Source organism: Oncorhynchus tshawytscha, linkage group LG11 (assembly GCF_018296145.1).
Source record: "Oncorhynchus tshawytscha isolate Ot180627B linkage group LG11, Otsh_v2.0, whole genome shotgun sequence".
NCBI classification, from domain to species: Eukaryota; Metazoa; Chordata; class Actinopteri; order Salmoniformes; family Salmonidae; genus Oncorhynchus; species Oncorhynchus tshawytscha.
In genome coordinates this window covers 51654387-51671091 of record NC_056439.1, presented here as the reverse complement: position 1 = coordinate 51671091, position 16705 = coordinate 51654387, and the positions used below count along the sequence as shown (strand labels likewise).

The 16705-nt window shown below is 44.4% G+C and overlaps 1 protein-coding gene across 3 annotated transcripts in view; it reads left to right on the top strand.

The window, feature by feature from the left end:
• Window positions 1–16303, top strand: part of LOC112247676 — a 32566-nt gene extending 16263 nt beyond the window's left edge. For 2 of the 3 annotated variants that reach the window (XM_042330300.1, XM_042330299.1), the window contains 8 exons: window positions 2423–2561; window positions 4866–4970; window positions 5086–5175; window positions 5546–5694; window positions 8134–8238; window positions 8800–9550; window positions 14752–14846; window positions 14930–16303. In XM_042330300.1, coding sequence (XP_042186234.1) covers window positions 2423–2561; window positions 4866–4970; window positions 5086–5175; window positions 5546–5694; window positions 8134–8238; window positions 8800–9550; window positions 14752–14846; window positions 14930–15038 — 1543 coding nt within the window. In that variant the 3' untranslated portion in view covers window positions 15039–16303. The remainder of the gene's footprint in view (window positions 1–2422; window positions 2562–4865; window positions 4971–5085; window positions 5176–5545; window positions 5695–8133; window positions 8239–8799; window positions 9551–14751; window positions 14847–14929) is intronic. The other variant, XM_042330301.1, reaches the window with a different exon arrangement.
• Window positions 16304–16705: the final 402 nt, after the last annotated feature.

Below are 16705 nucleotides of genomic sequence, written 5' to 3'. Positions count from 1 at the left end.
TCAGGGATACAGTGTTTCCTCAGGGATACAGTGTTTCCTCAGGGATACAGTGTTTCCTCAGGGATACAGTGTTTCCTCAGGGATACAGTGTTTCCTCAGGGGTACAGTGTTTCCTCAGGGGTACAGTGTTTGCTCAGGGATACAGTGTTTCCTCAGGGATACAGTGTTTCCTCAGGGATACAGTGTTTCCTCAGGGATACAGTGTTTCCTCAGGGATACAGTGTTTCCTCAGGGATACAGTGTTTCCTCAGGGGTACAGTGTTTCCTCAGGGATACAGTGTTTCCTCAGGGATAACAGTGTTTCCTCAGGGGTACAGTGTTTCCTCAGGGATACTGTATTTCCTCAGGGATACTGTGTTTCCTCAGGGGTACAGTGTTTCCTCAGGGATACAGTGTTTCCTCAGGGGTACAGTGTTTCCTCAGGGGTACAGTGTTTCCTCAGGGATAGGGATACAGTGTTTCCTCAGGGGTACAGTGTTTCCTCAGGGATACAGTGTTTCCTCAGGGATAGGGATACAGTGTTTCCTCAGGGATAGGGATACAGTGTTTCCTCAGGGATACAGTGTTTCCTCAGGGATACAGTGTTTCCTCAGGGATAGGGATACTGTGTTTCCTCAGGGATACAGTGTTTCCTCAGGGATACAGTGTTTCCTCAGGGATACAGTGTTTCCTCAGGGATACAGTGTTTCCTCAGGGATACAGTGTTTCCTCAGGGATAGGGATACTGTGTTTCCTCAGGGATACAGTGTTTCCTCAGGGATACAGTGTTTCCTCAGGGATAGGGATACTGTGTTTCCTCAGGGATACAGTGTTTCCTCAGGGATAGGGATACTGTGTTTCCTCAGGGATACAGTGTTTCCTCAGGGATAGGGATACTGTGTTTCCTCAGGGATACAGTGTTTCCTCAGGGATAGGGATACTGTGTTTCCTCAGGGATAACAGTGTTTCCTCAGGGATACAGTGTTTCCTCAGGGATACAGTGTTTCCTCAGGGGTACAGTGTTTCCTCAGGGGTACAGTGTTTCCTCAGGGATACAGTGTTTCCTCAGGGATACAGTGTTTCCTCAGGGGTACAGTGTTTCCTCAGGGATAACAGTGTTTCCTCAGGGATAACAGTGTTTCCTCAGGGATACAGTGTTTCCTCAGGGATACAGTGTTTCCTCAGGGATAACAGTGTTTCCTCAGGGATACAGTGTTTCCTCCGACACATTGGTGCGGCTGGCTTCCAGGTTAAGTGAGCAGTGTGTCAAGAAGCAGTGCAGCTTGGTTGTGTTTCGGAGGACGCACGGCTCTCGACTTTCGCCTCTCCCGAGTCCGTACGGGAGTTGCAGCGACGGGACAAGACTGTAACTACCAATTGGATACCACGACATTGGGTAGAGAAACGGGGTATAAGTACAAAAAAACAAACAAAAACAAACAATGTGGTGGCCACTGGGATGCAGACACCTGTCAATCAATAGTCAGGCCATGTTGACAGTACTACATCCCTTAAAAACTAAGTCTTTGGGGATTTCCTTGTTTTCTCTCGTTGTTTTCTCTCTGTTTTCTCTCTGTTTTCTCGTTGTTTTCTCTCTGTTTTCTCTCTGTTTTCTCCTTGTTTTCTCCTTGTTTTCTCCTTGTTTTCTCCTTGTTTTCTCTCTGTTTTCTGTCTGTTTTCTGTCTGTTTTCTGTCTGTTTTCTGTCTGTTTTCTCCTTGTTTTTTCTGTTTTCTCATTGTTTTCTCTCTGTTTTCTCTCTGTTTTCTCTCTGTTTTCTCTCTGTTTTCTCTCTGTTTTCTCTCTGTTTTCTCTCTGTTTTCTGTCTGTTTTCTCCTTGTTTTCTGTCTGTTTTCTCCTTGTTTTCTGTCTGTTTTCTCCTTGTTTTCTGTCTGTTTTCTCTCTGTTTTCTGTCTGTTTTCTCCTTGTTTTCTGTCTGTTTTCTCTCTGTTTTCTCTCTGTTTTCCTTCTGTTTTCTCCTTGTTTTCTGTCTGTTTTCCTTCTGTTTTCTCCTTGTTTTTTCTGTTTTCTCTCTGTTTTCTCTCTGTTTTCTCTCTGTTTTCTGTCTGTTTTCTCCTTGTTTTCTCCTTGTTTTCTGTCTGTTTTCTCTCTGTTTTCTGTCTGTTTTCTCTCTGTTTTCTGTCTGTTTTCTCTCTGTTTTCTCTCTGTTTTCTGTCTGTTTTCTGTCTGTTTTCTCTCTGTTTTCTGTCTGTTTTCTGTCTGTTTTCTCCTTGTTTTCTGTCTGTTTTCTCTCTGTTTTCTGTCTGTTTTCTCCTTGTTTTCTGTCTGTTTTCTGTCTGTTTTCTCCTTGTTTTCTGTCTGTTTTCTCTCTGTTTTCTCCTTGTTTTCTGTCTGTTTTCTCCTTGTTTTCTGTCTGTTTTCTCCTTGTTTTCTGTCTGTTTTCTCCTTGTTTTCTGTCTGTTTTCTCTCTGTTTTCTCCTCTAGTCAGAATTACCTGAAGTTTGTGGAGGAGTTGCTGCAGCGCCACCTTCTGTTCAGAAACACTCTGGAGCAGAGGTTGTCTGCTCACGACTGGAAAGGCCTTGTGGGAGACATCTTTGTCCAACTCGTAGGCCACAATGATGTAAGTATGGAAACATACAGAAATCCGATCTTGACTATCGTATTGTTGTCTCTACCTTCTTGCTCTTTGTGCTGTTATCTGTGCCCAATAATGTTTGTACCATGTTTTCTGCTGCTACCATGTTGTTATGTGTTGCTACCATGTTGTTATTTGTTGCTACCATGTTGTTACGTGTTGCTACCATGTTGTTATGTGTTGCTACCATGTTGTTATTTGTTGCTACCATGTTGTTACGTGTTGCTACCATGTTGTTATGTGTTGCTACCATGTTGTTATGTGTTGCTACCATGTTGTTATGTGTTGCTACCATGTTGTTATTTGTTGCTACCATGTTGTTATGTGATGCTACCATGTTGTTTTCTGCTGCTACTATGTTATGTGTTGCTACCATGTTGTTACGTGTTGCTACCATGTTGTGTTGCTACCATGTTATGTGTTGCTACCATGTTGTTATGTGTTGCTACCATGTTGTTATGTGTTGCTACCATGTTGTTATGTGTTGCTACCATGTTGTTACGTGTTGCTACCATGTTGTTATGTGTTGCTACCATGTTGTTATGTGTTGCTACCATGTTGTTATGTGTTGCTACCATGTTGTTATGTGTTTCTACCATGTTATGTGTTGCTACCATGTTATGTGTTGTTACCATGTTATGTGTTGCTACCATGTTGTTATGTGTTGCTACCATGCTGTTTTTCATGTGTTGCTACCATGTTGTTGTCATGTTGTGTTGCTACCATGTTGTTGTCATGTTGTGTTGCTACCATGTTGTTGTCATGTTGTGTTGCTACCATGTTGTTGTCATGTTGTGTTGCTACCATGTTGTTGTCTTAGGTCTCTCTTCATGTTGTGTTGCTACCATGTTGTTGTCATGTTGTGTTGCTACCGTGTTGTTGTCATGTTGTGTTGCTACCATGTTGTTGTCATGTTGTGTTGCTACCATGTTGTTGTCTTAGGTCTCTCTTCATGTAGTGTTGTGTTGCTACCATGTTGTTGTCATGTTGTGTTGCTCCCATGTTGTTGTCTTAGGTCTCTCTTCATGTAGTGTTGTGTTGCTACCATGTTGTTGTCATGTTGTGTTGCTACCATGTTGTTGTCATGTTGTGTTGCTACCATGTTGTTGTCTTAGGTCTCTCTTCATGTAGTGTTGTGTTGCTACCATGTTGTTGTCTTAGGTCTCTCTTCATGTAGTGTTGTGTTGCTACCGTGTTGTTGTCTTAGGTCTCTCTTCATGTAGTGTTGTGTTGCTACCGTGTTGTTGTCTTAGGTCTCTCTTCATGTAGTGTTGTGTTGCTACCATGTTGTTGTCTTAGGTCTCTCTTCATGTAGTGTTGTGTTGCTACCGTGTTGTTGTCTTAGGTCTCTCTTCATGTAGTGTTGTGTTGCTACCGTGTTGTTGTCTTAGGTCTCTCTTCATGTAGTGTTGTGTTGCTACCATGTTGTTGTCATGTTGTGTTGCTACCATGTTGTTGTTGTGTTGCTACCATGTTGTTGTCTTAGGTCTCTCTTCATGTAGTGTTGTGTTGCTACCATGTTGTTGTCTTAGGTCTCTCTTCATGTAGTGTTGTGTTGCTACCATGTTGTTGTCTTAGGTCTCTCTTCATGTAGTGTTGTGTTGCTACCATGTTGTTGTCTTAGGTCTCTCTTCATGTAGTGTTGTGTTGCTACCATGTTGTTGTCTTAGGTCTCTCTTCATGTAGTGTTGTGTTGCTACCATGTTGTTGTCTTAGGTCTCTCTTCATGTAGTGTTGTGTTGCTACCATGTTGTTGTCTTAGGTCTCTCTTCATGTAGTGTTGTGTTGCTACCATGTTGTTGTCTTAGGTCTCTCTTCATGTAGTGTTGTGTTGCTACCATGTTGTTGTCTTAGGTCTCTCTTCATGTAGTGTTGTGTTGCTACCATGTTGTTGTCTTAGGTCTCTCTTCATGTAGTGTTGTGTTGCTACCATGTTGTTGTCTTAGGTCTCTCTTCATGTAGTGTTGTGTTGCTACCATGTTGTTGTCTTAGGTCTCTCTTCATGTAGTGTTGTCTCTCTTGTCGTGATGAGTGTTTTGTCCTATATTTGTATTTTATTTCGTTGTTTTTAATCCCAGTCCCCGTCCCCGCAGGAGGCCTTTTGTCTTCTGGTAGGCCGTCATTGTAAAATAAGAATTTGTTCTTAACGGACGTACCTGGTTAAATAAAATAAATCTATTTTTGGTTGTTCTTTCAAACTGTAGAGATTATAGTACATATCTATCTACATCTATCTATCTCATTTTCATCTATATCCTCCTCACAACTATTCCTGTTTGTCTCCTCAAGTCATCTTTCTTGGACATATACCACGGATACACGGCAGCGCTGGCCACGTTTCTTTCTATAGAATTCAACAGAATAATGCTCAATGGGACAATACAAAGCACACAGGTAGGTAAATCCCATAGGTTGTTACTGGATCTTTAATGTACAGGTCTTATCTTCACAAAATGGTGGTAGTGAGTGAGGGGATTTTGAATATCTCCACGTTCACGTTGTTTTACAGAGCTATACGAAGGAAAGAGAGGAGGTTCAACTGTTCTCTCTGCTGTTGGCGCCAGTGTCTCGAATCCACAGCTACCTAACCCTCATTCAGGTTGGTCCACCTCTCCTTCTCCTTCTTTTTGGAGTGTCTCTCTGTGATAGCCAATCTAGTGAGGATAATCTCAAATGGACAGGTGACACTATAAGAAGAAGTATGACTCAGTTAATTGAACATGGCCCTTGCAACAGCAGGGTCATGGGCTCATTTCTTACTGGGGCCAACCATATGAATATGTAGACACTACTGTAAATCACTTTGGAATAAAGCGTCTGCTAAATGGAATATATTTTTATATTATTGCGGTTCTCTGACTGGAACCTGTTCCCCTGTAGAGTGTTTGTCTACAGGCAGTGATCACCCAAAATGCAACTCTAGTATATTATATATCGGTTTCTCTGAGTATAATCCTGTTCCCCTGTAGAGTCTGTTGCAGTGGACTGACAGCGATCACCCAGACTGCAGCCTCCTCCAGGGGTCAGAGAGGGTCCTGAGGAACATCCTTTCCCGCTGTCACCTCATCCTGGAGGACGATGTTCGATGGGGAGACGGAGGAAGAATGGCCGGGCCCAGGTTAGTAAGAGACACTCCCTGGCTGTGTCCCGGGCCCTATGGGTTGGTCTCTGTGGCCCAGGTTAGTAAGAGACACTCCCTGGCTGTGTCCCGGGCCCTATGGGTTGGTCTCTGTGGCCCAGGTTAGTAAGAGACACTCCCTGGCTGTGTCCCGGGCCCTATGGGTTGGTCTCTGTGGCCCAGGTTAGTAAGAGACACTCCCTGGCTGTGTCCCGGGCCCTATGGGTTGGTCTCTGTGGCCCAGGTTAGTAAGAGACACTCCCTGGCTGTGTCCCGGGCCCTATGGTTTGGTCTCTGTGGCCCAGGTTAGTAAGAGACACTCCCTGGCTGTGTCCCGGGCCCTATGGTTGGTCTCTGTGGCCCAGGTTAGTAAGAGACACTCCCTGGCTGTGTCCCGGGCCCTATGGGTTGGTCTCTGTGGCCCAGGTTAGTAAGAGACACTCCCTGGCTGTGTCCCGGGCCCTATGGTTTGGTCTCTGTGGCCCAGGTTAGTAAGAGACACTCCCTGGCTGTGTCCCGGGCCCTATGGGTTGGTCTCTGTGGCCCAGGTTAGTAAGAGACACTCCCTGGCTGTGTCCCGGGCCCTATGGGTTGGTCTCTGTGGCCCAGGTTAGTAAGAGACACTCCCTGGCTGTGTCCCGGGCCCTATGGGTTGGTCTCTGTGGCCCAGGTTAGTAAGAGACACTCCCTGGCTGTGTCCCGGGCTCTATGGGTTGGTCTCTGTGGCCCAGGTTAGTAAGAGACACTCCCTGGCTGTGTCCCGGGCCCTATGGGTTGGTCTCTGTGGCCCAGGTTAGTAAGAGACACTCCCTGGCTGTGTCCCGGGCCCTATGGGTTGGTCTCTGTGGCCCAGGTTAGTAAGAGACACTCCCTGGCTGTGTCCCGGGCCCTATGGGTTGGTCTCTGTGGCCCAGGTTAGTAAGAGACACTCCCTGGCTGTGTCCCGGGCCCCGGTTAGTAAGAGACACTCCCTGGCTGTGTCCCGGGCCCTATGGTTTGGTCTCTGTGGTCCAGGTTAGTAAGAGACACTCCCTGGCTGTTTCCCGGGCTCTATGGGTTGGTCTCTGTGGCCCAGGTTAGTAAGAGACACTCCCTGGCTGTGTCCCGGGCCCTAGTCTAAAGCAGTAAACTCTATAGTGACCAGGGCCTTATGGGTTGGTCTCTGTGGCCCTGGTCTAAAGCAGTAAACCCTATAGTGACCAGGGCCCTATGGGTTGGTCTCTGTGGCCCTGGTCTAAAGCAGTAAACCCTATAGTGACCAGGGCCCTATGGGTTGGTCTCTGTGGCCCTGGTCTAAAGCAGTAAACCCTATAGTGACCAGGGCCCTATGGGTTGGTCTCTGTGGCCCTGGTCTAAAGCAGTAAACCCTATAGTGACCAGGGCCCTACGGGTTGGTCTCTGTGGCCCTGGTCTAAAGCAGTAAACCCTATAGTGACCAGGGCCCTACGGGTTGGTCTCTGTGGCCCTGGTCTAAAGCAGTAAACCCTATAGTGACCAGGGCCCTATGGGTTGGTCTCTGTGGCCCTGGTCTAAAGCAGTAAACCCTATAGTGACCAGGGCCCTATGGGTTGGTCTCTGTGGCCCTGGTCTAAAGCAGTAAACCCTATAGTGACCAGGGCCCTATGGGTTGGTCTCTGTGGCCCTGGTCTAAAGCAGTAAACCCTATAGTGACCAGGGCCCTATGGGTTGGTCTCTGTGGCCCTGGTCTAAAGCAGTAAACCCTATAGTGACCAGGGCCCTATGGGTTGGTCTCTGTGGCCCTGGTCTAAAGCAGTAAACCCTATAGTGACCAGGGCCCTATGGGTTAGTCTCTGTGGCCCTGGTCTAAAGCAGTAAACCCTATAGTGACCAGGGCCCTATGGGTTGGTCTCTGTGGCCCTGGTCTAAAGCAGTAAACCCTATAGTGACCAGGGCCCTATGGGTTGGTCTCTGTGGCCCTGGTCTAAAGCAGTAAACCCTATAGTGACCAGGGCCCTATGGGTTGGTCTCTGTGGCCCTGGTCTAAAGCAGTAAACCCTATAGTGACCAGGGTTCCATTTCACACAGAATCACGGAATCCATTCAGAACTAAATCGCAATGTGCACACTGGGCAGCTTACTCAATTTGACAGTTAATGGTCTGTCAAACAGACCATTCCCTGAATAATCATGGAATTTAGTCGTTTACAAGCCAATAAACAGGCCAAACATTTCAGAAACAAAATAATCAAGACACCCATATAAAATGTATATATATTTGAAATTCAATATAATTCCAAAAATGTTCTCCAAATCCAAGATCCATCACGGTATCTTGTGGGAGAGATTTCAATCATCAGACAGATGGTCACATAGACAGGTGGTCATATAGACTGTCATGTTTATTTTAAGATCTGCCTGAAGCACGACATATTGGAGTGTCCAGACCGTACCCCACTCAGCAGTTCCTCTGTGTTTCAGTGGCAGCTGCTCTGCCTGCCCCTGTGCCAAGTCGTGCGATCACAGAAGCCAGCTCTGCCCTGCCACGGACACACAGAAACACAGACAGGAGTCTGCTGGGAAACGGTGAGTGTGTTTTTGTCGCCATCTGGTGCCCTGGGAGGGTAAGAGGCCTCTAGAGGCACAATGCAGAACATACACCAAAGTCATGTTCAGCAGTGAAACGTGAAACGTTGTCAAAAGTCGCAGATAGAAAATGCCACAAATATGTTTGCTAAAATGGCATAGTTTGCAACGAAACGTCTGCTGAAATGGCATGCATACTACACAACGAAACGTCTGATGAAATGGCATAGTATGTGTAACAGTATAGACTTTACTTCCGTCCCCTCGCCCCGACCTGGGCGCCTGGGCTCGTCACCCATCGCTCCACAAAAGCCGTGGCCCTTGCAGAGCAAAGGGGAACCACTACTTCAAGGTCTCAGAGCGAGTGACGTCACCGATTAAAACGCGACCAGCGCTGCACCGCCGCTAACTAGCTAGCCGTTTCTCATCGGCTACATATGCAACAAAATGTCTGCATGTACTCTCTGCAGTTACTGGATAACAGTGTCTGTCTGCTACCTGTAAGTGTTGTTATAATTGACGTGAAGCTATTTTTAATGTGATCTCTGTCTCTCTCCCTAGAGAGGAACAACAGCCACGTCTATCTAACTGTGCCGCCGGCTGCCAGAGCATGCCTGTTGCCCGTTGGTCTACTGGTACTGTACGGAAGAAGAGCTGTTACAGAGACAGGACAGGGGGGACCTTCCAGTCTCATCTCCATGACTCCTGCGGCCTGGCCGGACTGGTCTACGGTGGGGACATCAGCGCCTTCCTCCATACGGCACCCCCTGGGTGGGGGGACAGCGACTCTGGACAGGAGTCTCCTAGCCAGGCTACGGGGGTTAAGGTACACGGACACGGCCCTCAGACCCCTGGTCCTCACATGGTCCAGAGAAGCACTGATGACTGTGACACGGAGGAGGACGTTGGGGACACCTCCGTGTTCGACTACTCCTCCGTCACCACCTGTAGCCCAGACGGGACCCTGAGGAGGGAGGGGGAAGCGAGTAATACCGAGGAGGAGGACGAGGAAGAGGACACAGACAGTCAGGTGCCTGTTCTGTTGAAGCCCTCGTACACACAGCAGCAGCAGTTGCTGAGGGATTCGCCCAGAGAACGGACGGTATGTCTGAGGTGGCAGATACCCAGGCTGCCGTACCCTTCTTCTCGAAGTCCTCGACACCAGGCAGGACCAGCGGGCCTGGAGGGACAGGGACAGACATCAGGGCCAGCAGGACCCTATGGGAACAGAGTCATCAACATCACTAAGGGACCACCTCCTCTCATCCCCACCAGTGTCTTCAGACCCATCTGGGATGAACCACCAAAACAGGTCTTTATCCATCTTTATACAACCTTGGCTGTGTTCAATCAATGGCACGTTGTCGTCAAGCGCAATGCACTCTCGATCGACAGCACGTCTTTTAAAGGCTCCCAGAGATCGCACTCATGGTGAACGCTACGCTACGGATGTCGGCCCAAGCGTAATTACGTTTAAAATGTCAAAGTGCTGTGGTTGTCGACACTGACCTTTGACTTGAACTCTGACCCCTGTCTAGTAATGTATGCACACATGACTGTCCCTTTGGATGAAGGCGCCTGCTAACTGGCAGATATTATTACATCACTATATAAACACATACAGTACCATTATACAGTACACTTAAATAAATATATACATTATACAGTACCATTATATAAATATATACAGTACCATTATATAAACACATACAGTACATTTAAATAAATATATACATATATATAGTACCATTATATCAATATAAACACATACAGTACATTTAAATAAATATATACATGTATACAGTACCATTATATAAACACATACAGTACCATTATACAGTACATTTAAATAAATATATACATATATATATAGTACCATTATATAAATATATACAGTACCATTATATCAATATATACAGTACCATTATATCAATATATACAGTACCATTATATAAATATATACAGTACCATTATATCAATATATATACAGTACAATTATATAAATATATACAGTACCATTATATAAACACATACAGTACATTTAAATAAATATATACATATATATAGTACCATTATATACATATATACAGTACCATTATATCAATATATACAGTACCATTATATCAATATATACAGTACCATTATATAAATATATACAGTACAATTATATAAATATATACAGTACCATTATATACATATATACAGTACCATTATATCAATATATACAGTACCATTATATCAATATATACAGTACCATTATATAAATATATACAGTACAATTATTTAAATATATACAGTACCATTATATAAACACATACAGTACCATTATACAGTACATTTAAATAAATATATACATATATATAGTACCATTATATAAATATATACAGTACCATTATAAATATATACAGTACCATTATATAAACACATACAGTACCATTATACAGTACATTTAAATAAATATATACATATATATAGTACCATTATATAAATATATACAGTACCATTATATAAATATATACAGTACCATTATATAAACACATACAGTACCATTATACAGTACATTTAAATAAATATATACATATATATAGTACCATTATATAAATATATACAGTACCATTATATAAATATATACAGTACCATTATATAAACACATACAGTACCATTATACAGTACATTTAAATAAATATATACATATATATATATATAGTACCATTATATCAATATATACAGTACCATTATATCAATATATACAGTACCATTATATCAATATATACGGTACCATTATATCAATATATACGGTACCATTATATCAATATATACGGTACCATTATATCAATATATACGGTACCATTATATCAATATATACGGTACCATTATATCAATATATACGGTACCATTATATCAATATATACGGTACCAGTCAAAAGTTAAAACACAACTACTCATTCAAAAGTATTTCTTTATTTTTACTATTTTGTACATTGTAGAATAATAGTGAAGACATCAAAACTATGAAATAACACATATGGAGTCATGTAGTAACCAAAAAAAGTGTTAAACACATCCAAATATTTTTTAAATCTGAGATTCTTCAAAGTAGCAACCCTTTACCTTGATAACAGCTTTGCACACTCTTGGCATTCTCTCAACCAGCTTCATGAGGTAGTCACCTGGAATGCATTTCAATTAACAGGTTGTGCCTTGTTAAAAGTTAATTTGTGGAATTTTTGTCTTTCTTAATGCGTTTGAGCCAATCAGTTGTGTTGTGAGAATGTAGGGGTGGTATGCAGAAGTCGCCCTATTTGGTAAAAGACCAAGTCCGTATTATGGCAAGAACAGCTCAAATAAGCAAAGAGAAATTACAGTCTATCAGTTCATCATCATTAAAGACGAAGGTCAGTCAATACAGAACATTTCAAGAACTTTGAACATTTATTCAAGTGCAGTCGCAAAAACCATCAAACACTATGATGAAACTGGCTCTCATGAGGACCGCCACAGGAAAGGAAGACCCAGAGTTACCTCTGCTGCAGAGGATAAGTTCATTAGAGTTACCTGTCTCTCATGAGGACCGCCACAGGAAAGGAAGACCCAGAGTTACCTCTGCTGCAGAGGATCAGTTCATTAGAGTTACCTGTCTCTCATTAGAGTTACCTGTCTCTCATGAGGACCGCCACAGGAAAGGAAGACCCAGAGTTACCTCTGCTGCAGAGGATCAGTTCATTAGAGTTACCTGTCTCTCATGAGGACCGCCACAGGAAAGGAAGACCCAGAGTTACCTCTGCTGCAGAGGATCAGTTCATTAGAGTTACCTGTCTCTCATGAGGACCGCCACAGGAAAGGAAGACCCAGAGTTACCTCTGCTGCAGAGGATCAGTTCATTAGAGTTACCTGTCTCTCATGTGGACCGCCACAGGAAAGGAAGACCCAGAGTTACCTCTGCTGCAGAGGATCAGTTCATTAGAGTTACCTGTCTCTCATGAGGACCGCCACAGGAAAGGAAGACCCAGAGTTACCTCTGCTGCAGAGGATCAGTTCATTAGAGTTACCTGTCTCTCATGAGGACCGCCACAGGAAAGGAAGACCCAGAGTTACCTCTGCTGCAGAGGATCAGTTCATTAGAGTTACCTGTCTCTCATGAGGACCGCCACAGGAAAGGAAGACCCAGAGTTACCTCTGCTGCAGAGGATCAGTTCATTAGAGTTACCTGTCTCTCATGAGGACCGCCACAGGAAAGGAAGACCCAGAGTTACCTCTGCTGCAGAGGATCAGTTCATTAGAGTTACCTGTCTCTCATTAGAGTTACCTCTGCTGCAGAGGATCAGTTCATTAGAGTTACCTGTCTCTCATTAGAGTTACCTGTCTCTCATGAGGACCGCCACAGGAAAGGAAGACCCAGAGTTACCTCTGCTGCAGAGGATCAGTTCATTAGAGTTACCTGTCTCTCATGAGGACCGCCACAGGAAAGGAAGACCCAGAGTTACCTCTGCTGCAGAGGATCAGTTCATTAGAGTTACCTGTCTCTCATGAGGACCGCCACAGGAAAGGAAGACCCAGAGTTACCTCTGCTGCAGAGGATCAGTTCATTAGAGTTACCTGTCTCTCATGTGGACCGCCACAGGAAAGGAAGACCCAGAGTTACCTCTGCTGCAGAGGATCAGTTCATTAGAGTTACCTGTCTCTCATGAGGACCGCCACAGGAAAGGAAGACCCAGAGTTACCTCTGCTGCAGAGGATCAGTTCATTAGAGTTACCTGTCTCTCATGAGGACCGCCACAGGAAAGGAAGACCCAGAGTTACCTCTGCTGCAGAGGATCAGTTCATTAGAGTTACCTGTCTCTCATGAGGACCGCCACAGGAAAGGAAGACCCAGAGTTACCTCTGCTGCAGAGGATCAGTTCATTAGAGTTACCTGTCTCTCATTAGAGTTACCTCTGCTGCAGAGGATCAGTTCATTAGAGTTACCTGTCTCTCATTAGAGTTACCTGTCTCTCATTAGAGTTACCTGTCTCTCATTAGAGTTACCTGTCTCTCATTAGAGTTACCTGTCTCTCATGAGGACCGCCACAGGAAAGGAAGACCCAGAGTTACCTCTGCTGTAGAGGATATGTTAATTAGAGGTAAATGCACCTCAGATTGCAGCCCAAATAAATGCTTCACAGAGTTCAAGTAACAGACACATCTCAACATCAACTGTTCAGAGGAGACTGCGTGAATCAGGCCTTCATGGTTGAGTTGCTGCAAAGAAACCACTTCTAAAGGACACCAATAAGAAGAAGAGACTTGCTTGGGCCAAGAAATATGAGCCATTGACATTAGACCAGTGGAAATCTATCCTTTGGTCTGATGAGTCCAAATTTGAGATTTTTGGTTCCAGCCGTGGTGTCTTTGTGAGACGCAGAGTAGGTGAATGGATGACCTCTGCCTGTGTGGTTCCCACCGTGAAGCATGGAGGAGGAGGTGTGTTGGTGTGGGGGTGCTTTGATGGTGACTCTGTCTATGATTTATTTAGAATTCAAGGCACACTTAACCAGCATGGCTACCACAGCATTCTGCAGCGATATGCCATCCCATCTGGTTTGTGCTTAGTGGGACTATCATTTGTTTTGTCAACAGGACAATGACCCAACACACCTCCAGGGTGGGTAAGGGCTATTTGACCAAAGAGAGTGATTGATGGAGTGCTGCATCAGATGACCTGGCCTCCACAATCACCCGACATCAACCCAACTGAGATGGTTTGGGATGAGTTGGACTGCAGTGTGAAGGAACAGCAGCCAACAAGTGCTCAGTATATGTGGGAACTCCTTCAAGACGGTTGGAAAAGCATTCCAGGTGAAGCAAGTTGAGAGAATTCCAATAATGTGTAAAGCTGTCATCAAGGCAAAGGGTAAATACTTGTCTTGTCATTGCAAAAAGAATAGGGACCAGGCTAGGATCTGGCCAGGACAGATATGATCTCTGCTACAATGTTCTCTACAGTATCTACATCTAATCTTATTCCCTTATCACGGTGTGAACTAGGTAGATATCTAATCCTGTTCTATTATCACGGCATGAACAAGGGAGACATCTAATCTTATTTTCCGTACCACTGTGTGAACTGGAGAGACATCTAATCCTGTTCCCTTATCACAGTGTGAACTGGAGAGAAATCTAATCCTGTTCCCTTATCACAGTGTGAACTGGAGAGAAATCTAATCCCGTTCCCTTTACACTGTATGAACTGGAGAAATCTAATCCTGTTCCCTTTACACTGTATGAACTGGAGAAATCTAATCCTGTTCCCTTTACACTGTGTGAACTGGAGACACATCTAATCCTGTTCCCTTTACACTGTGTGAACTGGAGACACATCTAATCCTGTTCCCTTTACACTGTGTGAACTGGAGACACATCTAATCCTGTTCCCTTTACACTGTGTGAACTGGAGACACATCTAATCCTGTTCCCTTTACACTGTGTGAACTGGAGACACATCTAATCCTGTTCCCTTTACACTGTGTGAACTAGGAAGATGCAGCACCCGTTAAGGAAAATACACCACAAGGCTTCAGACCGGTTCAAGCCACTGAGAGGCAGACATTTCCTAACTTCAAAAAGCTAAGGTAAGGAATACGGGTTCTTTTTAACATTATAATAACAGGTTAAAAGAAGGGTCTCATTCCCCGTCTCATCCCTCGTCTCCTAGGTTCGAAACCCAGCCGAGAGTTGGCCACGTCAAGGCAGGAGCCATGGGGGGTGTTGCAGTGTGGGATGAGAGTGAGGAGGACAGTGAGGGGCCCTGCAGCACCGTATGAGAGAGGGAGACTGTGAGACCAACTTAGAAGTTTTCAGCACTATTTGAGAGATCAACCGACCAAGACTACAGCCCTGTGTGAGAGGGATTCATCTAAGAGACCAGCCCAACAGTCTGCAGCACTGTGTGAGAGAGGGATTCATCTAAGAGACCAGCCCAACAGTCTACAGCACTGTGTGAGAGAGGGATTCATCTAAGAGACCAGCCCAACAGTCTGCAGCACTGTGTGAGAGAGGGATTCATCTAAGAGACCAGCCCAACAGTCTGCAGCGCCGTGTGAGATAGACCATCTGAAAGACTGTCTGACAGACTAACCCAGAGGTCTACAGCACTGTGGGACACCAAACGAGCAATCAGAACAGCAACCAAATCTCTTGCATGCTGGCTACTTAATTAGCATTTATGGTCTGTCACGAGACCAACCCAGAGGACTAACAGCACTGTGTGAGAGAGACCATCATTTGAGAGACCAACCCATGAGGTCTGCAGTACTGCGTGAGAGAGAGAAAGAGAGAGAAAAATAGATACTGTACTGCGTGAGCGAGAGACTTTGTACTGCATGTGTGAGAGATAATTTGTACTGTGTGTGTGAGAGATAATTTGTACTGTGTGTGTGAGAGATAATTTGTACTGTGTGTGTGAGAGATAATTTGTACGGTGTGTGTGAGAGATAATTTGTACTGTCTGTGTGTCAGATAATTGGTACTGTGTGTGTGTGAGAGAGAGAGATAATCCTGATCACAGACGGTCTGAGGTCTGCAACAAAAAAAACAATAACAATGGTGGTGGGGTGGCCAGTGACGTCGTTTCCCCCCAACTGCAGATTCCATCTTTAAGGTCTTCACTGCAGCATCATCTGAAAGATTGACCAGCCTGCATGACTTAGCATTACACACAAGACATCCCTGTAACAGCCCAGTGCCCCTAAAGAGAATAAAGTGGATACGAAACATCCTGAAACAAGAAGAAACGATTTGGACTCATTCCAGATCAGTCGCTCTGACCAAAACAGAGGTCCTGAAAAAAAAGACATTCAGGAGAAATGAGAAGAAGTGTGTCCCAAATGGCACCCAATTCTCTGTTTACAAGAAACTGTAATTTTCAGGTAACTGTAATTTTCAGGTAACTGTAATTTTCAGGTAACTGTAATTTTCAGGTAACTGTAATTTTCAGGTAATTGTAATTTTCAGGTAATTGTAATAACACATTCTAACGTCACATTTTATCACATAGTTGAATAAAGTTCAGCGTTATGGAGGATTTCCACACATGGGGGACATTTTTATAAACACATTTCATGGAAATCTACATTATTTAGGCCTACATGAAAGGAGACTTGATCAGAATATATATATTTTTTAATTGATCTGTCTGTTAGAGCGTTGGGCCAGTAACCCGAAAGGTTGCTGGATCGAATCCCCGAGCTGACAAGGTAAAAATGTGTCATTCTGCCCCTGAACAGGCAGTTAACCCACTGTTCCCGGGCGCTGAAAACGTGGATGTTGATTAAGCCAGCCCCCCCCCCCCCGCACCTCTCTGATTCAGAGGGGTTGGGTTAAATGAGACATTTCAGTTGAAGGCATTCTGTTGAACAACTGACTAGGAATCCTCCTTTCCCTTTCCAACTGACTAGGAATCCCCTTTCCAACTGACTAGGAATCCCCTTTC